General features: G+C 39.9%; 1 protein-coding gene across 4 annotated transcripts in view; it reads left to right on the top strand.

Annotated features, from left to right (window-relative positions):
* The window catches only part of KIAA1549L (KIAA1549 like), a 126,066-nt gene that overhangs the window by 95,353 nt on the left and 5,185 nt on the right, over window positions 1-25,528 (top strand). For all 4 annotated transcript variants that reach the window (XM_033061476.2, XM_033061479.2, XM_033061477.1 and 1 more), the window contains exons 16-20: window positions 3,228-3,357; window positions 8,865-9,212; window positions 17,404-17,501; window positions 18,299-18,444; window positions 22,729-22,877. In XM_033061476.2, coding sequence (XP_032917367.1) covers window positions 3,228-3,357; window positions 8,865-9,212; window positions 17,404-17,501; window positions 18,299-18,444; window positions 22,729-22,877 — 871 coding nt within the window. The remainder of the gene's footprint in view (window positions 1-3,227; window positions 3,358-8,864; window positions 9,213-17,403; window positions 17,502-18,298; window positions 18,445-22,728; window positions 22,878-25,528) is intronic.

Genomic DNA, 25,528 nt, shown 5'->3' with positions numbered 1-25,528 from the left:
GCAGCAATTACCCTCTGGGCACAGGGAGCAAAGAGACTATAATGGGAACTACAAAGGCACTGTTGGCTGAGCATATGGGCAAAAGCTGAGATCAGATGTGCTTCTGTAGGTCTAGAGCTCAGTGGCTGAGGGATACTGCTCTGGAAGAGTTGTTTGTCAGGGCTGCACTGGTCAGTGAAGAGAAAAGATGCTGACTGAAATGTATGTTATGTTGTTGCTGGATGTCCTGGGCACCATTCCTTGTGCAGTTTTCCAGTTTATTGTGCACTGAGAGGTTCAGAAATGGAGCTTTCCTGCCATGGGAGCCCTGCTCTGCACACAAAGTGTGGTTGTGTTAAAGCTTCAGGTTTTTTGTTTGTTTGTTTGATGTTTATTTGTTCACGTGCCAGTGTGGGGGAAGATCCCACACATTTTTTTCCTACATGTTTTCCAGTGTGTTGTGTAAATCTGTCACAGTCTGTTTGAGACAGTGGTCCTTGGCATGACAGAAAGTGTTGTCAGACGGGTTAAATCCTGTGGAAGAGTGATTCCACAAAAGGCTAGCTGCTGGGCTTGTTAAATATATTATCTGTATCCCTACCTGAGGAGAGAGAACTGCTTCTGATGCACCTTCTGTGAAGACACAGAGCACTTAGTGAACTCCAGAGATGCTGCAGATGTTTACAAACAAACCAGTTTTGAATTCTGTGCTAAAATTTCCATGTTGAGAGCTGGAACTGAATTTGATATGCTGCAACACACATGGGAGTTAATTGTCCTTATTGATTGGTTATTGATAGATGAGTAAATACAATTGCATTTCTGTAATGAAATTGCTTTAAAAGCAATCTGGGTAAGCATACAATTAAAAAATATATTTCTATCTTTTTCTGTTTTGAATCCTTGTTACAGCAATTAAAACTTGAAAAATTGCAATTTTAAAAATGATATCACTAAAAACTAAGTCAAAGATTTCAAAGTTTCTAGGGAAAAGGTCTATTCTACTCTTCTCGTTTTGTATGTATTCCTCTCACTTAAGTCCAATTGTTACAGCACTTCCAAAACATATCAGAAAATAGGGATTGTTGATTACCTTTATATTTTGGAATAATTTTAAATTGTATTTAAAAGTGATTTACAAAAACTTGCTGCTAAATGATTTGATTTTTTTTTCCAGAACAAAGAGCTTTGTGCTTTATCTGCTTTACTGCTTTATCAGTACCATAATCCTCATGTTTTAAACCATTCCAGATGTGTTCCCATAGGGCACTTCCTAACCCATTTGAATGCCAGTTGTTCCTGTTCATACCTCCTTTCTCATTAGTAAAGCTCTCTTAAATGAGGTGATTGGCAATCTCAAGGTAATTTTTAAGAGCCTACTGATGATATGCACTATTCTTGGATTTTCTTTAATAGTTTGTAATCAGGTCAAGAATCTGCATGTTTTACAGAGCTATATTTTTGAATCCCTTAGAAAATATATCACAATTGCCTCAAAAAAGTATTTATGGACATATTGTGAAACATATGAAATTTTAGAGACCTTTGTTGTAAGAGGATGAAGATTGTCAGATCTGATTACCCTGTGTATAACCCTATTTTCTGGTAGTATCAACAGCAGAGTCAGAGAAAGACTACATAGGAAGAAAGAATTTATTTGATATTATTTTTGTAGGGGAACCTTATTCCAAAATCTCCACTTGCCTTCTGTTATTGGCAGTGCATATGGGACTTTCAAATATGAGCAGGTGATTTGTGATCAAAGGTCACACAGAAGTTTTGGAAAGTTGCCTTAAAACTAAGTAAATGCCTGAGTAATTGTTAAAATCAGAAGTGTGAAATTGATTTTTTTTTCCCTACCTTTTATCCTGTCTGATCATGTAAATGTCCTACTTTCTGGATTTCTGCAAATCAGTTTCTGCTACTCTAATCTGTCAAGGCAAAAAGTGCTGTTAACAAGATCTGGAATAACGGAGGAATTATTTATCAGTGAATTAATTTGGACTGTCTTGTCTGTTCTTTCCATTGATGGTTCTTGAGATGTTAAACCAGGAAGTGACTTGAAAGTGTGACTTCAGACATAATAGTGCAACTTGTCTTACTTCACTGTGAGCACTGGCAGGTCCCCTGTGTAAAATAAGCACCACAGGGACTGTGTTAGATGACCTGATCTAATTTTAATATTCTGAATGGAGTAATTGCACAAGGCAGAAACATAGCATGGCTGGGCAAAGATAACTCTGTATGAGGCTCTAGCAGTGTAATTACTGTGTTAATAAATGAAGCTGGCATGCCATTATTTCATCTGTTACTGATCTGCTTCAGAACCAGTGCTTCTCTGGAGTGGGCAACAAAATGAGTAATGTTCAGACACAGTGTGAGAACAACTCATAAACTCTGCTGGTGTGGAAGCTGCCTTCTTAAAAGATGCAGCTTGATGAAGCATAAAGTTCCTGTACCACCATTTGGCAAACCCTCCTGCAGATATTTACAGATATGCCCTGCATTTCACAGAGGGATGCTGCATTTGTTTTTTGTATAGCCAGCAAGAGGGGCAGAAATGGTTTTGCTGGAGAGATTACAGGGTATTTTGGATATTCAGTTTTGTTCTGCCTTCCCCTTGGTTTGGAGCCAAGCAGTGGAAGCCCAGTGCCCAGGGATGAGCAGAACTTTGTCTCAGTGGAGCAGCTGAATTCCAGGAAGCACGGCTCTCTGAGAAAACTGTGACCAGTAACCAATCTGGCTATTTAAAACCAGCATCTTGCAAGCAGTTTCCTCCCACTGCTGTGTTTCTTCCTGTTCCCTTTGCTGGGGGTTTGTTTCAGTGGAGCTTTTTTCTGCTTCTCTCTCATTGCTCAGGATCAGCAACCAAAATCTCCACTCCCCATCTGTGTGTGTGGGAGATCTGTTATTTTTTATGTATATATTTTTTTAAATGGATTTGAATCATATCAGCTGAAATTAAAAGGGTCCTGATATCTTCTTGGGACATAAGCTCCCACATACAATGTCCATGTCTATTATGTAACTTTTTTTTGCCTAAACTGTAAAAAACAATTAATCATCTCTTAATAAGGCTACTGATTTCTAGCACTTCATATATGTAGAAAGAATATCCTGTAACAAAGTGGCATTTTTATGAACATCATAATTTTAGAATAAAGGTGAGTATTGACAGCTACTTCCTGTCATTAGTTTATTTTTATTTTTTTTTTCATTTTGCTGTTTTCTCCTTTCACATTTTCCAGGCAACCACTGAAGAACTCAGTGTACAGGAGCAGGCAGTCCCTGAACAGTCCCAGCCCAGGGGAAACTGAGATGGATCTTCTGGTGACCCGAGAAAGGCCCAGGCGTGGCATCCGGAACAGTGGATATGATGTGAGTTTATTGGGAAAGTCTTAACCTCCTCCTAAACCCAGGGAATTACTGATAAGCGACAGGACAGATTGCCATGAGGTATTTGGTGTTGCAGGAGTTTATGTGCACTCAGCATCCTGAAAAAAGCTCAGCCTCTTTCATGTGCTTTATCACTCTACATCATTTTACAGTCTGCAATGCAGGCAAAACGTTTGCCCAAACCCCATTATTTGCCAAAGTATAAATCTTGAATTTAGATAGTTCTTCTAAGTGTTCTTCTACTTGACAGTGAGCTTTTCTCATTGCAATTAAAATCCTCTGTTTGTTCTGAAGAACAGCCTGGAGCTGCTCTCTTGATGCAGAAGAATGAACAGCCAAACTTCTGGGATTTTCACCTAAGCCCCAATGTTTTTTTGTGGAAATTCCCCTGGGGACAGGTATTGTCCTCTTGCTCCCATCAGAACTGGGAGAGTTTTGTGTAGGTAAATGTCAAACCCAGCCAGAGGAGATGCTGCTTTATGGTCCAAGGAGCTCATGCAGCAGAGGAGCTGTCTTGTGCAGTCTGAACAAACACTGGGTGCAAGCTGGCATTGAGTGAACCCAGAAGGAGGATTAAAAATAGCCCCCACACTGGGGCAACGTTGAGTTTTTCAATCCTTTGTCATGTGTACAAACTACTGTAGCTCAGCCAACCCTGAAGATCAGTCCCTAGAGAGGGTCTAAACCATTCTGGAAAACAAGGAAGTTCACCTATGGTTGCCCATCCTCTAAACATTCAAGGTGAAAAACATTTTTTTTGGGGGGGATGTTTCATTTCAACACTTTCTCTGGCAGGAATGTGTTTTTAGCAAAGTACCAAAGTTGGGGGGATGTGTTCAGGAATGTTTAATCCTTTAACAAAATCCTTCAGGGCATGTTGTAGTTGTCAGATTTCTGAAATGATTCCTTGCATTTGGACACTTCCCATCAGACTGCAGGAGTCATGTGAGGCTGTGTGAGTGGGCTGACTGGTACACTGCTTTCTGGGGAATTAGGAATACTATGCTAATAAAAACTAGTTCTTCACAGGGGATATTTCCCTGGAAATCAATGCTGAAAACATCCTGGGAGCAGCCATGGCAGCAGATTTTAAAAATATATTTCAATATATTGTGTATGCTCTATATGAAACATATTTTAAAGTAAATTTGTTAAAAACAGTAACAGTAGATTAATGAGCTTATGCAGATTCTGAAGTGTCCACAGAGTAATTATAAACTCTGAGATGTGTGCACATCACAGAAAAAAATCCCTTTTGCCTTGCCTTTGGCAGAGTGCTTTACTGATAGGTTACATAAACTCCCTGTGCCCAATGCAGATTCACTGCAGTGCACCTCTCCCAGCTCTGAATGCATTCCCCATCTGAAAGCACAGAAATGCCACCGGGAAAATGGGACAGGATACTGAGACTGTGCTGCCAAGGCTGAGCTGCAGCGTGGGCTGCTCCCCTCTCCTGCTGGAGCTGTGTCTGACAGGCTCCCAGGATAGCCAGGGTGGGCACTGGTGACTGCAGCCTTGGGATTCATGGATCTCACAGAGTAAAACACCTCTGGAAACCTCAGCTCTGGAAATGGGTGAGAAAGGGCTGGTTTGAGTGCTGACCCTGTTTTTGACACCTGATTTGTCATATTGAATGTTCCAACCTTCTCAGACTGCTGCTAACCTCTTCCTCCCAGCATGTTATTTAGCAGCAAGTCCTGCCAAAGAATAGTGGAATTTGCATTTTATGAGCAGTGCCAAATAATTCGGTTTATGAATCAAATAGTTCATACTGCCTCCCTGTTGTGAGACTATTTTACAGCATAAAAAATTGTGGGGGGAATGTGAGGTGTTACCAGCACACCCATGTCATGTGTTGAGGTTTTTCTTCCCAACCATAATAATGCTTTTATTTTTAAAGAAAAGAGATTGAGATTTCCCAGATTCTTTAAGGAAACTCCTTAAGAATTTCTCAGTCATGTGCACAACCACAAGATTTCCTTTCAATAGCAAATTTCTAAATGGTTTTCTAAAATACTTCATTCATACTTTTCTAAAAATACTTAATTCTCTATAATTACTTTTTTGTGATACTTTTCTGAATGATGGTTCTGTTTCTCAGGGCTAAAAACTGGTAAGGATATGAGGATAAAGATATAATATTCTACATTTGTCCATATGGAGTATGTATATATTCTTTTGGAGTGTACATTCTACTGTTTGATGTTCTCAGTGTATTATTTGCCTTTATAGTGTCTTTTATAAATTAATCATTATTGAACAGCACCTAGCTTTCCATTTTAAAGAATCCCAACAGGTTTTGCTATCATCATCTTCAACGAGGAATTAGATTAAGGAGGCTTTATTAACATGTTTATTATTTTTAACAAGTTCATGAACAACTGTGTGTAGAGTAAATGCCATAATGAAAGATTCTAGAACCTCTAGACTCTAATGAAATTTATACTCGAGCAGAAAATATTTAGGCTGTTTTTGGTATAAAAAGAAGAAAATGATCTTATTATACATGTCTAGGAGATCTGTATACAAAAGAATTCACTGGCATAATTTTGTTGATATAGCTAAATTAATGCAATGAATCCCAAAGCTTATAGATTAATGTTCACCTAACTGCTAAAGTTGCAGCAGCAGAATTGTTCAAGAGGTGTATAAAGCCAGTCTCTCACTGCAGGGTTTTTTTGCCCTCCTCATGTACCTCTAGTTCCTTCTATTACACAGCAACTGTGTGTGATTTTATGTAATGGTTGCATTAACGTGTAGTGGCCTCTGTTTATGATAGCTACAAGTTTCAGTTGATAGGATAGCAAATGGCACACCTCAGAAAGTGATAGGATGAATTGAAATAGATTTTAAAATATGAGGAAAAGAAATTATTATTACTCTCCTCCAAAATCTTCATGTCAGCTTTTATACTGATAAATCAAAGCTGCCTTAATGTTGGCTGGGAATATGCATCTTGTATACATGTGATATAATTTAAGTATTCTGTGGGGGTCTAATGGCTTCACCAGTGAGTTGTAGTAGAAAACCTGATTTATTTAAGCGCTGGGTACTAATAGATCTGTGTGGGGTTCCACTCACGTTTTTGCAGGCATGAACAAATAGAAGAACCATGGTTATTAATCATCCAGTCAGGATATTATGATTTCAGAGGCTCTTTGGCTGCACTTACACAAACTACCTTTGCATTTTATAGTCAACCTTCTAAAACGTGTCTGATTTTTATTTATTGTAGCAACACAAACAACAGTGGAATCAAAATGAAGGAATGAAATTAAGGAAGAGCACTTAGTTGAAGATTTCCTACAAAGTTTTTCCATTTAAGATCATATGGTGCAGTTGCAGTCCTCCTCCCCCAGTCAAATATGTGTGCCACTTGGGAAGCCTGAATTTGAGTTTGTGGTTTTATACTCTATAACCATGACTATGTAAATTATGGTTAAATTCTAATGTGCAAATGTTTAATTTTTTAAATTTTTTTTAAACTGCCTTATTTCCATTAAATGCAAAATACTTAAATCAGAGAGGGCAAATTAATATTTTACTTTACTTCACTGATTTATTATCAGTTTTCACTACCAGTGTAACTCTTTTCTGAGTGACTGATAACAGAAGAAGAAAAAAACCAGTTTGCCATTTCCCTCTAAAATGGAATAAATATATTTTATGATTGTCCTATAGCTTGCAAAAGCTTGGGGGCATAGTCACTTATCTATTCAGGTGTAGAAAGGCACTATTACAGGGGAAAAAAAATGCCACACTAGGAGCTGCAGAACACTGAAATGATCAGAATAGTGCTGGAATTTTTAACAAGAACATCCTGTTGTATTCTTTTATTTATGGCTATTTTAAACACTGGCACAGTCTCTAACCACATGCTATGTATAGAAGGAGGCACATATCCTATTGCTCATCCCAGTTTTCCTGGCATAGTCAATGCATTTTACAGAATTTAAAGAATTATTAGGGATCAGTTGCTGGTTTAAAACATATATTTAAAAAAAATCTGGGCTGTAAAACTGATCTAAAAAGTACAGATGACGTGTGGTATTCCACTTTCAACTTCTTGTAGTGTGATGGTTGTTTTCTGTCGTGGAGTTACAGCCAAAAAATATCAGGGAGGTGATTTCTGTTTGTACAGCAGGAATCACCCGAGGAATAATCCTTCAAAGCAAGCTTCCCAAGCACTCTCTGCTCTTTGGAGAATATGCATTATTCTCTGTTCCCAGGTTAACTTTGCATAAGCACCTGCAGCTCCTGTTTGGGGGCTGGGTTAGGGTGTTCTCTGCAAGGGGCAGGACTGGATTTGTGGTGTCATTGTTAGGAAGTTCAGAAAAACTCCTAAAATTTAGTTGTTCAGAAATCTTCATGTGAGAGAATGAACAAAGGAATTTCAGTCTCTCTAGCTGTAATAAGCTGTCCCTTGTAAGGGATCCCTCACAGTGATGGCACTATTTAGGGAACCATACTCTTCCTGGCACGGTTGCACTGCCATTGATACCACAACTAAGACAAGAATTCAAATATTAATTCTAATTGTTTTTAAGTGAGTCATTGACAATTTAATCTGCTCCAGAGCATCCCTGCTACTTTTCCCAGCAAACAATGTAGAATATAAAAGGCTATTATACCCTCCTGTATCATATAATTTCTTTCCAACATTCATCATGTATCCACATTCCGCAGTCACTGATTTGTATGGGTTACACCCTGCATTTGAGAATGTTGAAGCAGCACAAATGCTGTTGATTTACTAAAATATGAGTATTGATCTAATACTGGTTTCCAGCTGTGATGGACAAAAGACTCTCTAGTAATTTAGAGTTAGAAAGTGAATGTTTAATCCGGTGCTGGGCAACTGCGTGGGGTAATCCCCTAAAATGCACTGCAAAGTCATAAGTGATTATAGAGTCTATTTATTTACAAAAGTTTTGAATGATTACATATTCATAACACCAGCACCTCCCATTCCTCACTTCCTTTGGTAATTAGCTTGAATGGCTATTAAGCATGAGTGTTTTGTTTTCTCAGTTGGGTCTGTAGTCTTTCTCATGGGGAGGGGTCGTGAAAAGAGAGGTAAGGTGAGTCTTCCTCACCCTGAACTTTCAACCCCTCCCATAGATGGCAACACAAATGATCTGTGGGAGATCTCCAGTTTATTCCCTTAATGACTTTTGGATTGGTTTCGAGACGTAAAAGATTTACAATTGTTTGTGTTTCTTTAGACCTATTTATCAGTTTCTCATTTTCTCATTGCAAACCCAGCTGAGCAAACATAGAGATGACAAGCAGTTAGTAATTTAAATCCGAGATTACTATCTCAAGTCCAGTTTCTTTTAACCAACTGACTCTTAATTATTTGCAGCAAGGCCTGTCTATATATGATTTAATAAACTCTAGCAAATCTACCTTTTACCTAAAACCCTAATTTTCTCAAAATTAGTGTCTTGCAAACCCTTTGACACGCACTTTCATTCCCCCCCAACCAGACGGAGCCCGAGATTATAGAGGAAACCAACGTCGACCGCGTCAACGAGCCGCGGAATTACGGCCGGGCGCGGCAGGCCAAGGGGCACTCGGAGACGTCGACGCTGAGCTCGCAGCCGTCCATCGACGAGGTGCGGCAGCAGATGCACATGCTGCTGGAGGAGGCCTTCAGCCTGGCCTCTGCTGGCCACGGGGGCCAGCCCCGGCAGGACGCCTACGGCTCGGCGCCGCACCTGCCCTACTCCGAGGTGGTGACCAGCGCGCCGGGCACCATGAGCCGGCCGCGGGCGGGCGTGCAGTGGGTGCCCACCTACAGGCCGGACGTGTACCAGTACAGCCTGCCAAGGCCTGTAAGTGCAGCTACACTCTCATGGCACAAAGTGTTTCTATTCTGAGCCTTGTTTTTTTTTAAACAGTCCCGTTTATGTGCTTAAAACCAGATGCTTACAGAAAATAAGTATGGTGTAGGGTGGTGTGTATGTGTATATATATATGGTGCTATAGGGCTAGGAACGGTGAAAGGATTTAGCAACACTGACCTCCTCTGAAGACAGAAGAAGTGCAGCAATTTCACAATTATAAGCCGCACCATTTTGACTAAAATTTTGGTCCGAACCCAAAGTGCGGCTTATAATCAGGTGCGGCTTATATATGGACAAAGAATGAAAAGTTGCTGTTTTAGTTTGGAGGACAGGTGTCTGCTGAGAAAGGCAGGAGCTTCTCTTTGAAATGGAGAGTGTAAACCCCCTCCCTCCAAATTATTATAATTTTGAAATCAAGGGGCTTTCAGGCAAAGATATGGGAATTAGGAATAACAGTTCTTTTCTAGGGAAATTAAAATAGAAATACAGTACTACAAAGAAACAAACTCCAAGCCCTGACAAAGTCAGAGTACAACCTGACACCCCGTCAGGCAGGGTGTTGGTAGCAGTCCCATTAAATGGTGGCTGCATCCTCCTGCAGTGACAGATGTGGTTCAGTTGGAGCAGTGCTCCTGTACAAGGTGCAGTTTCCCTCCGGAGGTCCAGTGGGGATGTGGAGAACTCCGGTTTTCCTCTGGAGTCCAGTGGAGAAAGGGGCTCCCTTAGTGTCCCAAACCTCTGTTTTTATCTTGGTAAGAAATGTTGGGCTCTTCCCCCTGGCTGGAGCAACTTCCAATGGGATGCAGTAATTTTATCAGTCTCACAGTGGGACTCAATGGCCATTAGCAGAAAATGACTGGCTGGAGGAAGGATGGGTTGTGAAAAGATAAAGAACAATGCCCTGCCTGGTTTCAATGGATGGCCCATTAGCAGAATATCTGCCATGGAGATAAGGATCACTGCCCTCACCCTCAACAGTTGGTGACAGAATAGATACCTTTTATCACACCCTGTATTGTAATGTGTGGCTTATAATCAGGTGTGGCTTATAATTGTGAAATTACTTTAGTTTATTACAAAATTAGACACACTTTTACAGACTGGATTGTAGAACAAGGATAGAAACAAGCTCATTTGTCCAAAGAAGGCAACACCTCTTGAAAACATGCCTTTATCAAACATCACGTTTCTCATGCACTGTTCTGTCATTAACACCAGGTGTTGTTTTAATTCCATTGATTCTGTTTTCCTTTGAGAACCTTGGGAAAATCCAAGCTACATCTTTCCCTGAGTCTTCACCAGTATACACATATACACGTATGTGCTTGCTGTGAAAGATGAGGTTCACTTTCCTGGTAAAATTAAAAAAGTTTAATAAAATGCAATAAGAGACAAACAATAAAGCAAAAGGTTATAATGGCTGGGTGCTTGGTATTCAGCTGAGAGCACCCCTGCTGTTTTGGAGACACTCCTTAAATTCATCAACCCGTTGCACATTCATAGACCTATCATCCATTTTCCAACTTTTCTACAAACTATTTTCTCTATTCTAAGAACCGTTTTACATGGCCACTCTTTGAGTTTGTCTTTTTAGAGCATGCATGTTTCTTGGCTCTGGTTTTAATTTATTTTTCTGATCAGTCTTAATTTGGGTTGCGGTCTTTAATTTTTGGTCAATGCTGGTAGCTGGTGTATCAGTAGCAGGTGTTTTTATTGGGTGTTATTTAACCAAGCAGGTAGTTCACTTACTACAAAGACACTTTATCAGCTTATGTCACTCCTAAAGAAAACTATGTCTTAAAAACCATTTCAACACCTCACATATAGTATCCACCCTAATATTTGTGAAAACCAATACCATAATTTGTATTTATAACATTTTCTAGACACCAACCTAGACTTTGCAGTTGAGAGGATGAGCGAGCCACACACATACACTATGAAAGACTCAGTGTCTCAAATAGCAAGGTTGTCCTTGTCTGAGTTGTACTAAGAATTTAAAGAATAGGCTACAGGCTGTTTAACAGATTGTCCAAACTTGTCTGCACATCTCCTTCTACTCAGTGAACGCATATTAGGAAGTAATGTGGTTTTATGAAATAACTATGGTGGCATCTGGGTAGGGAACACCAACACTTCTGCACCACTGGAGAAGTTCAGAGCAACCTGAAATGTGGGCTGTCACTGGTAGTCTTGCACTTCCAGCTGTTGGCTTGGGTCTCTAAAGAAGAAATCTAGAGAAGGTTTAAGTCCACAGGTCTCTTAGTTGACCTTGCAAGTCCCTGTATTCTTCAGTTTCTAGCCTCAAGCAGGAGCTAAGGCATCCTCACCTCTCAGAAGTAATATGTGAATTAGGAACTTAAACCCAAGGGTGGAAATTGTTGATGGAATTTTGTAGGTGTCTAGACAGCAGTGACACTAGCACTGTGCACACCATCATGTGTGAAACTGCCCCTGAATTCCCACATATGGTATTGTAAAACTCAAGCATATATTTTCATTAATGTCAGATACAAATCTAAACCAGAGGTGATTGCTTTCAGATAAGAAATAGCTCATCTAACAGTGCCAGTGTGATAAATTGCTCATTTTAAGGCCGTTTTTGGTCAGTTTTATTTGTTTTTAAAGAATATATTTCAAATTGAGTCCCTAACTCTGGCTAGAACAAGAGGGATAATGCAGAAAAATGTCCTCAGTTCAAAATAACCATTACCATGACTTCCTTCCATGACAATAAAAAATACATTAAGGGATGCTGCTTCTGAACTATTCTGAACATAGCTGAAAGCCCGTGGCACTGCCTTCCACAGCTCAGGTTGATGCTATTTAAATCATGCTAAAGGTTATTTCTGGCACTTTGAAATTGGTCTGATGGAATTCGTACACCATATAATCATATTTTATGGTTAGAATTCGATTAAAAGCTTAAGAGACAGCTAATGGGAAGTCAAATTACCTCAGCACTTCAAAGAATCTCTCTAAAATGAAATTAAAAATATTATATGGTGAGAGTTTTTTTAAAAAAATAAAATAGCCACTCTTTTTATGGTGAATTATTCACTGTTGTCTTTCTAAGACTTATTACTCTCCTAAATCATCTGTGTGTTTGGGACCTCATGCTTATCTTTCTGGCATTCTGAAGACAGAGTTAAATTCCCTGAAGATAGTTGATTGCCACAGATTATGATAGGCACAGACTACTGGGCTTTGGATACAGGCTGGTAATTCATAGTTTTCTGCATTTCAGTTTCATGAATATGCACTGTGCTTCAACCACCCCATTTTCTGGTTTGTTCTCATGGGGATGGAAGGTTGGAATTGAAAATATCCCCAGCTTTGGGGATGAAAGGTACCTGTGCAGTGGGATGATTGTTACCTCATTTTTGCCCTTTCTTAAAATTCAATTCTTAGTGGCAATTAAAAGTGAACATCAACAATGCTGTTGCAATTCAATACGCTGAGCATTTTGAGAATTTCATCTTTGAAAATTCAAGAGCAAGTCTGCTTAGATGGAACAAGTGCAGAGGGGTCCAGAGCCACTCTTTACTTCTGTGTTTCTTCAGATGTCCTCCAAATTGTGGATCTTTAATTTTTTGTAGTCAGGTTCTTGGCTAGTCCCACCATCAATCATTTGTGTATCTCTCCAGAGAGTGCATGCCTGAGTGACAGCATCCCCATCCTCAGAGCTCCCCTTCATTTAACAGTGGTAAAGTGGGAGTATTTTACCAAAATCCAGCCACTTTCAATAACAGCTGCTTAGTATAAAACAGGACAGCTATAAAGGCAAAGCCAAATCAATAAATTTGCATGATTCCTGGATTCCAATTTAATAATCAAATAAGTCATTCAATGTGTTAACAAGGACACTGGTCTTTTTTTTCCTATGGTGAGATGTAAGGAGATGGAAATTTCTGTAATTAGAAGGCAACACTTTCACCCAAGACCAACCTGTAAGTGGGAGGTAGTAAAAGTATTTAAATATTACAACTAGGGAAATGTAGCCTTAAAACTAACTGCAAAATTTCTTCTTTGGCTTATAGTTATTGTGTGCTGGCCTATGAACACAGGCTGAGAAACTTGGGATTGTTCAGCCTGGAGAAGAGACAGCTCCAGGGAGACCTTAGGGTACCTTCCAGTACCTAAAGGAGCTACAAGAGAGGTGGAAAGGGCTTTTTACAAGGGCATGTGATGATAGGACAGGTGGGAATGACTTTAAACTGACAGAGGGCAGGGTTGGATTAGATATGGGCAGGGAGTTCTGTGCTGTGAGGGTGGTGAGGCACTGGAACAGGCTGCCCAAAAAGTTGTGTATAGCCCATCTGTGGAAGTGTTCAAGACAGGCTGGATGGGGCTGGTCCTGTGGAAGGATCCCTAAGGATCTCTAAGCTCCATTCCAAACCATTCTGTGATTTTTCTTTTCTGGATCCTGGCAGGTCCTTGGGCTGTTGTGAGTTGTAGGACACAAAGGCGCAGGTATCTGCTGGTGGCTGGACTTTATCCTCCAGAGGATTTATTATCCTTGGTCCAATGGCTGCTAAACTGAACTTCCTACTTTTTGAAATAATTTATTGGTTTGCTTTTTAAATTGTCAGTGTTCTAGCTGCAGTGGACTCTTTCATTGGCATTTCTGTCTGAAAGGGGTCTGCCCTCTGCTACGTGTGCAGTCTGTGCTGGATCTCAAGTGTGAAACTTCTGCCAGCCTTTGTATTATACACAGTCTCATTCTTCAAAAAAATAGAGCTTGGAACCCATTCAGAATGTTTTCCTTCTTAAGAAATTTGTCTTTTGCTCTTTTTGGGTTTTTGTTTAATTTGTTTGTTTGTGTGTGGTTGGGTTTGTTTTTGTTTTTTTTTTTTGCTAAAAAACAGGGGATAGCTTTATAAAGATAAATACATTTTGAAGAGTAAAACTAGGCAAATCTGTGAAATCAGCTGGGTAGTGTTTTTTGTTGGTTGTTTTCCTCTCTGACTCGTTTCACAGTGGTGAAGTGACTTAAATTCCACGATCATGCCAGTTGGCCAAGAGCCTAAGGGTTCATAAAAAAATCTTTAACAGACTCTGTGGTAAAACTTGGACTTCACTAAGCTTCTGAACACTTTTTTCCCATTTATATGTTGCCTACAGGAGAACACTAATGCCCCAACCCATTGGAGAGACTCTAGAAATTCCACACCAACCGTGTAGGAGTGTGGCAGCTCAGGGCGGGCTCCTGTCCCCTCTGGACAGACCGCTCCTCAGCCTGGTGTAGCAGATCTTTTTACAGGATTTTTCACTTTAACAGGATTCTCTCTGCCCAGCCATTTAGCAAAATATTGCCACTCACTCCAAATTGTTCATTTCCCATGTAAGCAGCAAAATAAAGGCTTAGATTTTCTATTTTACTTATGTTCCCCAAAATTTCCAGTGCAAGTTGCAGCATATTTGTGAGCTGTGATCCCTAAAAATAACTGATACCTCCTTTGATATCCATATCCAAAGAGAAAACCCAGACCCACCTTGAGTATCTGCGTACCCTGCTGAACAGCATCTGGAGTGGCTTTCCAGTCCAAAACATCATCTCCTGTGCTGTTCCTTTAAAACAGGGGGAATAAAAAGGATTTACTTGCCACAAATGCATGCTGAGAGCAAGATGTGGGATGAAAGGCTTGTGCAGCCAGGAGGGAGTGTTCAGTCAGCCTGTGAGGCACAGCCAGTGTTTCAGATGCAGAAGAGGCATTGCAGCCCATTTCATTTTTTTTTTTCATTTCACTTTCAGCACCATCAGGAGAAATATAATTGGGGTTTTCTTTGATGCATTTCTTCGGCATTTGTTTTTTCCTTACGGTTCTTTCATTAAAAATCAGTATTTCCAACCCCTGGCTAAGAGATGTACCAGTGTCTTTTTAGTTTTTTTTTTTTTCCCCTCCCACTCAAATGTAGAAATTTTCAAATATGATGGTAGCATGGTGAAAGTAAATATTAGGAGACTTTGTAGGTGGCATGAAAGAGAAAATTATTTTCAGAAACATACCTTTGAGGGTTTCTAACCTGCTTTAAAAGGAGTAGCAGTGAGAGGACAGAGAAAGATGCTGGGTCTGTACTGCTTTTCCCTTGGAGACACATCAAAACTCAGCTTCAGAAGTTACCTTTCCTTTTTGTTGACCTAGTTTTGCAGGTATTTGAAAATGAAGGTATTTGGAATATGGACTAAATGTGTAATTTTAAAATATGATCACCAAAAGACAGTGTTTTCTGATATATAGTGTGGGATTTATATTGCCAAATTCCAACTTAAATGTAGGTGGTAAGTCTGAAATAATCATGTAAATCCTGTAGGCTCTTTCTCTGGGCAGGAGATAGAGTGTGACTCATCCCATGTATTTTTATGTGTTTTTAACTTTCACTGCTGTTTTTGGAGGAGCTTCTCTGCTTAAACCAGATGCTTCTTGTTTAGAGGGCCAAAGTCCCACCATTGGACTCAATTTTTTTTGTCAAAATGCCATTGTCTTGATAGTGGTCAGCCTTTCCAAAATTTGTTATTTGTTGTTCCTCTGATTTTATCTTTATTCCTGTGCATTGCTCTGAAGTATCATTGTCCTAGTTTGGAGGACAGGTGTGTGCTGAGAAAGGCAGGAGCTTCCCTTTGAAATGGAGAATGTAAACCCCCTCCCTCCAAATTATTAGAATTTTGAAGTCAAGGGGCTTTCAGGAAAAGATATGGGAACTAGGAATAATAGTTATTTTCTAGGGAAATTAAAATAGAAATACAGCACTGCAAAGAAACAAACTCCAAACCCTGACAAAGTCAGAGTACAACCTGACACCCCATCAGGCAGGGTGTTGGCAGCAGTCCCATTAAATGGTGGCTGCATCCTCCTGCAGTGACAGATGTGGCTCAGTTGGAGCAGTGCTCCTGTAGAAGGTGCAGTTTCCCTCCAGAGGTCCAGTGGTGATGTGGAGAAATCCGGTTTTCCTCTGGAGTCCAGTGGAGAAAGGGGCTCCCTTAGTGTCCCAAAACCTCTGTTTTTATCTTGGTAAGAAATGTTGGGCTCTTCCCCCTGGCTGGAGCAACTTCCAATGGGATGCAGTAATTTTATCAGTCCCACAGTGGGACTCAATGGCCATTAGCAGAAAATGACTGGCTGGAGGAAGGATGGGTTGTGAAAAGATAAAGAACAATGCCCTGCCTGGTTTCAATGGATGGCCCATTAGCAGAATATCTGCCGTTGAGATAAGGATCACTGCCCCCACCCTCAACAGATGGTGACAGAACAGATACCTTTTATCACACTCTGTATTGTAACCCCAGACAATCATCATGCTGGAAAAAAATCACAACCAAACAATAACCCAAAAACCAACAGGAAAACAAAACCCTCACCCATGACGTGTTGAAGAAAATCTTAGTGAAGCATCTAGTGAGATATCATTCTTCTAAGTGTATTTGGAAAAATGATGGCCTATAATTTATAGCAGTGCAAATGATTTAGGAGGATAATTTTGTCCTACATGTCATTTCTTGGGTGCACATAATTACTCCTCCTTCACATGTATTGGTGATGAAATTCAGGATTACTGCAGGCAAATTGCTTAATTTTGTGACTTTGTGGGTTGATCCTAGTGTTCCTCTGGATCCCTCCGCCTTTTCAGAGCTGTTTGAGGCCTTTGTTGCTGTGTTGGAAAGTTACAGAACTTGGGGGTTTTGTGGAAAATTTTCTTTTCATCTCTTGAAGGCTGAAAGGAAGAGGTTGAAACACGGATTGCTGACAGGCGACTTCACCACGGTACACACTGCTCTGAGGATTCTTTCTGAATCTTTGAAATACTTTTTTTTCCTGCAGAAAGTGAAAATACTCAGCTCTTTTTTCCCATGATCCAAAGCAGCTGTTGAGTCTCAGATAATCACAGCAGATCTGCTTTGCCAGCAGGTTACAAACGTCACAGAGACAATGTTTAATACATTTTATTTTAATTAGACTTCATCTTGTCTCTGAGTTAATTTTCATGTTTTCTTCCACATTCAAAAGTCACCAAAGCACTGTAAATTCTCTAATAAATGCAATTATTGTTGATGCCACAAAAAGCTAGCTTCCTGTTGTCTGGCACACAGAGCAGGATTTAATTTCTGATTTTGTTTTGCTTTTCAATTTGACTGAGATCTACTGGTGTTTTAGAAAATATTTATTTTTCTCTGTTACAGGCTTATAGATTTTCTCAGCTTCCTGAGATGGTAATGGGTTCTCCTCCCCCTCCTGTTCCTCCCAGAACAGGTCCTGTGGCTGTTGCCTCTCTCAGGAGGTATTTACCTTTTATTTTATTTTAGGCATGATCTCTAAAACCCACTGTTGTAATAAGAACCGGGGCAAACCCTGAGGGGGCACTTACAAGGCACTTAAAGAGACACATTAATGAAATTAGAAACATGCTGCTTTCATTTCATTTTAACACAAAACAAAATAACAATGAATTTTCTGTTAGCTACCCTGTGCCAATAAAATTAGGAAGTAAAAATAAAATTAGGAAATGCAGGCTCTTGTTTCTTTTAAAGCATTCTTTGCCACAGCTCACATAATGGTGTGCTGGATTGAGGCAGATAATTCACAGCATCATTCTCCTGCTTTCCTGTGTTGTAAGGACTAACAACATTTCCAAAGACATCGGCATTTCCCAAGGGCAGTTAATGTTATTTATTTACCCCAGTCTCCTACTGTGTGATACCATGTCATGTACACAGTCTGTGGACTGTGCTGGTGAATTATGGTAAATCTCTGGTGAATTATGGTAAATCTCTGGGCAATTATGGTAAAGCTCTGTTTTTAGTGCTGTATTTCACAGGCATTTATTTGAAGCAGCAAGTAAAGCCCCTCTATGATGGTGATAACACACTTTGGTACAATAGCAACCAGGATAAAGGGGTTGTTTGCAAACTTCTCCATACTTCTCCTGTTGCCCAGTTGTTCTGCAGACTTTTGTCATGCCAGAGCAAAGTTGGACAGATTGTTCCTCGCTGGCTGATAGCTGAGTATGTGGCTACAAATCTCATCTGCAGGTCAGAATGACAAAAATTTCGATTTTCTTCCTTTCTTAACATGCAGGTCCACATCAGATATTGGCAGCAAAGTGAGAATACCTGAGTCCAGTGGAGCAGATCAGGCCCAGCACCATGACCAGACACCTTTTGCACCGGGTTCCAGAGCTCCCATGTCTGTTGGTCCGCTCGATCAATCGGCTTTTCACTCAGGTGAAGAAATAATGCAGGTTGAACGTGGAGCTTTGGGAGCCTCATTAGTTATTTTGGATAGAAATGGATCTATGGGATGGAGCAAACAAGAATCATTGTAAACAGTTGCACCACTGCATTTGGGGCTTGTCTTTATTTTTGTTTTGGTCTTCACTCAGAGTTAGGATTAAAAGCATGAAGGAGGCAAATTTCTTCTGTTTGGACTTGGTTGTTTATGAAATCTTATTTATAGTACAGAGAGCTCAGCAACACTTCTAGCTACCAGCTAGAAGTGAGCAAAATGGAGCTGAATTTAGCTAACTACAAGGTCTTTTAAAGCTAAACAGTCCAATAGAGAACTAACATCTATATTATTTATACTTTTAACCCAATAACCAAACTCCTGTGACCCACAGTGCAGGACTGACTGTCCAACCAAAAGCCACTGCCTGAAATTACAAAGAAGAAAGAAGAAAACAGAAAGAGACAACACCCAAAAACCTCCATCTCGTCCCATACTTATTAATATATTTTAAAAACCTCAAATTCTAAACCCTTCACCATGTGAAATTACACACTTCTATTCCAACTACACACCTGTGACTCAAACTCCATCACTCAAATTTGGAGCCTTCTCCAAGATCTCAGGTCAAAAGCAGTGTTTTCCGGGGGGTCAGTGCCAGAAAGCACAGAAAGCTGAAAAATTCCAGGTTTCTGGGATCCAACAGGTGATTATTTGGAGAAAAACTGTATTAGGTGGGGTTTTTCCTGGTGCAACTGAAGGAGCCCTCCAGAGGATGGTCTGTGCCTTTGTAAGTGCAGCACCAGCTGCATCCTAAAGATGCTCATCCTGCAGAAGCACCAGGAAATGACCTTTTCTGAAGGAAGGATCCAGCAGCAATGTCCCAGATGTTCTGTGTTCAAGTATGGCATTTTGCTGGCACACCAATCAGGACTCTGAATTGATAAAATCCAGTAAAACCTAGTTCATCAGTACTGCAAAATGCAGAATTTTTAGGGAGGGTATAGATGGGGTTAGTGGCAAAATAAGTTGCAGCATTGGGAGTTGTTTGTGTTGCACTTTGTACCAACCAAGCAAAGCGGAAGAGACAGGTAATTAATGGGGGAGAAATTAGTTGGATCCTGCCAATATTTGAAAATATTTCAAGGCTCCCTATTTCCTCTTGAGAAACTTTACCCCTACTCTTGTCACAACAATGAGCTACTGAGGAGGGCAAATTGAAGGTAAGTGACACCTTCCCTTCAAAACACAAGGCAGTGGTGCACAGTCAATGGTAATCTGTTAACTCCTCACCCCTCCTGTTCTGGAGAATTTAGTTTCTGCCCAGAACTTGTTTTAGGTCTATAAGTCCCAGTTTTAAAGGCCTAGTCAGTTCCTGGTCCTTTTGATATGAGTTGTATTTATAAATTAATTGATTTAATCATGAGATGAAGCTGATGTACTGCTTTCATGGTACATGGATAACATTTAGCTGGAAAAATATTTGAAATGGTTTCTTGTTGACAAAATGTGTTTTCTTGAAGAGTTATGGAGAAGAGCTCACAATATTCAAAAGAATTTTCCATTAGTTCAAGGCTTTGAAATTAGTAGGTTTGTTATGCATTACTCTGTTAATCTACCAGGAAAAAAATTTTTTATCTTCCTCAGAAGTAATAGAAGATTATCTGCATTGTCTTTGACATCATCAACTGTGGCTAAGCAATAGTGTGACTAAGCAAATGTGTTGTCAATTAATTAAATACAGTAGGTTTGAAGGATCCACTCTACTCTGTTCTTGTCATACCTTCTGCAAATGGTGCAGGGAACGAGCAGATGCTCAGCCTCCCATTTCAAGACATTTTCAAGCTATAAAATATGCCACACTATCTAGACCTCTTCTTTATGAGTGCAGTAATGTGATCTGTGGGGTACACTTTTTTATTGGATCCAGTGATGGGGAAATTTTATTGCTGTGTGTTGCTGAAGAGTGGCTGCAGTTCAGAAGAGACAAAATTACCTTCCTGTACATTGCCAGAATAATTCTGGGAGTAGCTGAAGGAAACTTTCATATATAACACGTGCTACAAAAGGCTGTAATACAGACCAGTAAAGACAAGGACAACTGTGAGAAATGTGCAATTGTAATACAAGGTTTCTAACATTCTGATATGAAAATAAGTTTTTATAGCCTCAACATGTGAAGAAACATTGCTGCAGGTGCTGATTTGGAATGTTAATGCCTAACGTCACTGTCATGCAGCCCAGCATCAGCTTTAAGATCAGGATGTTGCAATGATAATTTAGGATAAGGTATTACAGCCAACTGAATATTCACTTTGAGTAGTACCTCCTTTTGCTGTGATTAAATTAAGAGTGTTTTGGTGTAGAAGCCATGTGCCATGCACAGGAGCAGCACTTTCTTCTCTGTACATGTGTGAAGAATGCTCATTTTCAGCCTTGCTAACTCATTTTAAATGGCAACCCTTGTTGGAGGTACCAGGTTGACCACACCTCTTCTCTTAGCCCATCCTCTTCCAAACCATAGAGGAGCTGGGATAGAGGTGGTGTGGTTTTGCTCTGGAGAAAAATGTGCTACAAACCATATTTTACTCCTCATGCCCTGATTGCACCCATAGCAATTCTGGCCTGGGACTGTGTGGGAGGTCACTGAGAAACTATAAATATATGGGTTTATGGAGACTGTTTTGGTGGAGTTTTCTATCTCTGTGCATGTGCCCAGCATCTGTCAGAGTAGGCAGCACAACCCTCTTGGGGATTATTCAGGAGCAAAAAATGTGCCAGGGCTGTAAATGAGATTCTGGGGGCCGGATATTTGAAGCAGCCAGTAATTGATGGTAATTAAATTATACTCTGTATGAATTTCAGGAGAAAGCCCATGTCTTTGTGATTTTGTCAGCATAGCGGTATCATAGTTACTGAGAGCAATTAGTAGCAATATTCAAATGATGTGCAGTTGGAAGGGGAGAAATTTTATTTTCTCTGCATTGATTCTAGTACAGGGAATCTGCCCAGCTGTGTAATGTTACTGTGCTTCCATTCCCCAGTGAAAATGTTGAAGTTGTACTTTGTTGTGTTTTTAAAGACTTTACTGCCCTTCTGCTTTTGTGTGAGTGATATTTTTGCTCTATTCTGTGAACCTGGAAAGTAAAAGACCTGTCCATGTAGTATAACTGAATAAACTAAAACCTAATAACTGATAAAGAAGATATGCAGCTGTCCCATCCAGGATTTAGGGATGAGGATTTCATGCCTTCAGTGTGATGGTGAATCACTGCTGGAGTCTGTCTTTGCATGTAAATAGACACTGAAGGAAGGAAAGACTTAACTGGGCAAGAAAGTTGTTTGTATTCTATTTTTAGCTAGGCAAATACATGGAGTTGTGATAGCAAATCTCAAGGGAAATATGCACATTAGGATGCTGGTCTTCCAGATAGTTCAGTTATAGCCTGTGGATAATCTCTGTACCAAATTGTTCTCTGCATCTCAGTGAGCCAGAAATAAACCTTCCCTGAAAGCAGATGTGACCATATCCAGAGATCTGGCTGAAATTTATGCCACCATGGCTGGCTCCCTCCACAAAAATTGGAGTGTGATAGTGGGATTTTAATCCAGGAGGCTTCCTGGATATTCCTGTGCATGCTTCTTAATCAAGAGGTGATAAACCAGATTAGGAATCAACAAATATTTATTTAAGTTGTAACTAGACAAATACTTAGTTAAGTTGTAATTTATGTAATTTCTTAGGAAAGGAACTGAGCAGGTAGAACCTTGGTATTTTTGGCAGAAGCATTGAAGTTTTATGATGGAGTTGTTGAGAGTACAGCCTGTTAAACATATCAGTCACTCGTTTTTGAAGGTTTTTTTGCCTAGAGATATTAAGAAAGACTGGGTAAATTGTGAAGAGCAAGGTGCATTACACTGAAAACCACGGTAAGCTGAAAATTGAATACAAGGAAGCAAACTTCAGGGGGAAAAAAGCTTTTTGTCTCATGAGTCAAAGTTTTGACAAAGATTGTTTGTTACAAGGATCAAGTCCTATGGATATGAGCTTGTTAATTGAAGACTGTACATGGTTATGAGGACAACTGCAAATCTTGCCTTCTCCAGCATTTCCCAGCATTATGAAGATGCTCTAGTCAGTTGGTGGGACAAAAAGACCCCAAAGCCCCAGACAAGAAACCTCAACAGAGAAACATTAAGTCCATATTTCATAAACACTGTCTTCTGGTTTACAACTGAAAATCTCAGCTATTAATGATGCCTACTCTCTTTGTATTTGGCAGGAAATACAGTCCCAGCAGTGTTTGCCATTCCAGCAAACAGACCTGGCTTCACTGGCTATTTTATCCCAACTCCTCCCACTGCCTACAGGAACCAAGCCTGGATGCCCTATGCTGGAGAGAATGAGTTGCCAGGGCAGTGGGCAGACTCTGTAAGCATCCTTGCTTTTCTGTGTTTCCTGTATTTTCTGTGTTTTGCACAGGAGGGGTTTTCAGCAATTCTTCACTGCTCTACAAAGAAGCTGAAAAGGATAATTTTTAAATTTTTCCTTGAGTGGGAATAATCTCTGGTAGTGAAAAGCCGTAAGAGATGCATAGATAATTCAGCTGTTCATAACATGAACTGAAAGCAATGTTTTGGAGGGTGGAATCATTCACTAGGTTAGGACCTGGCACCTGTTTAAGTTGGTGAGTTAGATGTCATTTTTCTTTCCCAAGAAAGGTTAAATATTTGGCCAGACACATGTCAGGAGAAGGTGATGCTGCCTCTCAAAGTCGGGAAAGCATCTAACCCTCCTGGAGGCTTCTCTCAAGACAGCCTGGCTCCCAAATCTTTCGTCCCAGCACTGCTGTGCAGTGTTTCAAATCCTCCCAAAGGCTGGAGTGACAGATCATAAATGAAATAAGTAATTGCACAGTCCCAGACTGGAACAGATGTAATTTCTAGCCCAAAGTAAACCTACGTTTCAAAGAATTGAAGTTGAAACATCCTAAAATGAATGGCAGTAGTTTATCATGTTTGAAACAATTTCTCAAATGTAGGTTTTTTGGTTTTTTTACACTAGGGAAAAAAAGATCAATTCTTCTGCTTGAGCTCACATCTGGCATTTATGCAGAACCACTCTGGCTAAAAAACCTGGGAGATAAATTCAATTTCCTTGTGCAAATCATCAACAGAACATTTTAATGAATTAGAGTTGAAATCTAAGTTGGCTTTGAGCAGCTAAGCAAGAGACAACACAGTCATATAAATGTTCCTGGGGGCAGCTTTTTGTTGTTCCCTCTTTATTACTGCTCCCAGTGCCTGTGAGGAGAAGAATTCAGTATGACTTTGAGATGCAAGTCTGAATTTGAAGGCTGAACTGTCAGAAAAAAGCTGTTCATGTGTAAACTGAGCACACCTGCTGATGTGCCCCTGACACCTGGAGGCTTGTGATGCTCTGGTATAAATTTTCATCTCAGAACTGCCTTTGAAACCATGAAAAGCTTTATTTTCCCTTTGTTGTTGTTATTTTGGTGTTTGGTTTTTGTTTATTTATTTGTTTTATGTGTGTTTTTAACCCTTCTGACATCTTAAATCCAGGAGGCCCATTTTACCTTAGCAATGATTTAAAATTTTTTTCTTTAAGAAGGAAAAAAGCCACAAAACAAATAAGGAAATTTAATTGTCTTCCATTCATTCTCCCTTTGGGGCCCCTGTTCTTGACTGCAGTCCCATGGAAAAAGGGTCAGGTATCACTTGTCAAAATTGGAGACTGAAATAAATGAGTCAAAGCTGCAAACCAAGTCTCCAGCCCCCAGTTCCTTCTTCTGGAAGGAGAAGAATATAACCCTGTTGTGGGTTTCCTTGTCTTCAGGGAAAGAGGAAGGGAGAGGGATGTAAGAATCTGTCTGAAAAATAACCAATATAGAATTCAAAGGAAATAAATGTCTCTGTTAACTTCACTTACCCATGGCAGAGCTTTAACAACTCCTTGTTACTCAGATTTTCAGCCCTCCAGTGCCTTTGCAGAAGAGGTAAAAATGTTTGCAAATCTGTCAAGAAACTGTCTTTATGTGAAAATCATTGCTAGAGGAGCTAGCAATAGCAGCATAGCACAGTCAAAAATCCTGAATAAAAGTGAATAGCATAAACATCTGAAGTAATTCTCAGGGTTTCTCAGTAATACTCAGGGCTTAAATTTCTGTATGTGTCTTGGTTTCTGAGCCTCTAGATTATAGCTCGATCACACTTCTGAGATTTTCTTACAGTTACTGAGAACAGAGTCTTAATATCTATGAGATTCTTTATTTTTCATGCATTCCTGCTAGCCTAGACTGTAAACAAGGGAGTAGAGGAAACAGGAGATTTGACAACAAGGAATTATTTTGTAAGCTCAATTACTGTAATCTATTATTCCCTGAGACAAATGGTAGGTATTGAAACACTAAGTTTTGTGGGACAAGGCAGCTGTATCCACAAAGCACTTATTTTCCAAGCTGCTGGATGCTGCTTAGTGAAAACAGTAACTTGGTGGCCTCTAGTGGTGTGTTCACATGTTGTTCTAGTAAAATCACCTTTTGAAGAGCCTGTTTAAACTAAACAGAGATGCCTGCATCTAATGATCACTTTCATATCACAGCAGCTTCCTACATTTGTCTCATCACACCATAGTGAACATGTTTGACATTCTCTTCAGCATTTGATAGGTACCCAAGGCTGTGTAGAGGATGTGGAAATCCTGATGGCCAAGCTTCAGGCATAAAGGCTTCTTCAAAATTAAGGCTTGTAGATTCTTGTTTTACAGGCTTTTGGAATCATAAATACTATTTCTTATTTGGTGCAGTAAAATCCTCTGAGTGCCAAAAAAGCTGATATCGTGGTTCATGGATTTGGGAAAGAAATTTAATCTCCCACCATGACTAAAGGGCCTACATTACTCTTTTAGTTTTAGCTGGTGTAACATGGGGCTCAAATCTGTGAAGTTACAAAAAATGATGAATCTCTCATGTAATCCTGTTAAACATGGCCAGAAATCCTGACTCTTCTGAGCAGTCAAGCATCTCTTTGAGTCTCGAGTTTCCAAGCTGATGCACCTGAGTT

The sequence above is a fragment of the Catharus ustulatus genome, chromosome 6 (assembly GCF_009819885.2).
Source record: "Catharus ustulatus isolate bCatUst1 chromosome 6, bCatUst1.pri.v2, whole genome shotgun sequence".
In the NCBI taxonomy this organism is placed as follows: Eukaryota; Metazoa; Chordata; class Aves; order Passeriformes; family Turdidae; genus Catharus; species Catharus ustulatus.
Note: the sequence above shows the minus strand (reverse complement) of the source record. Positions and strands in the feature narration are given on the sequence as shown.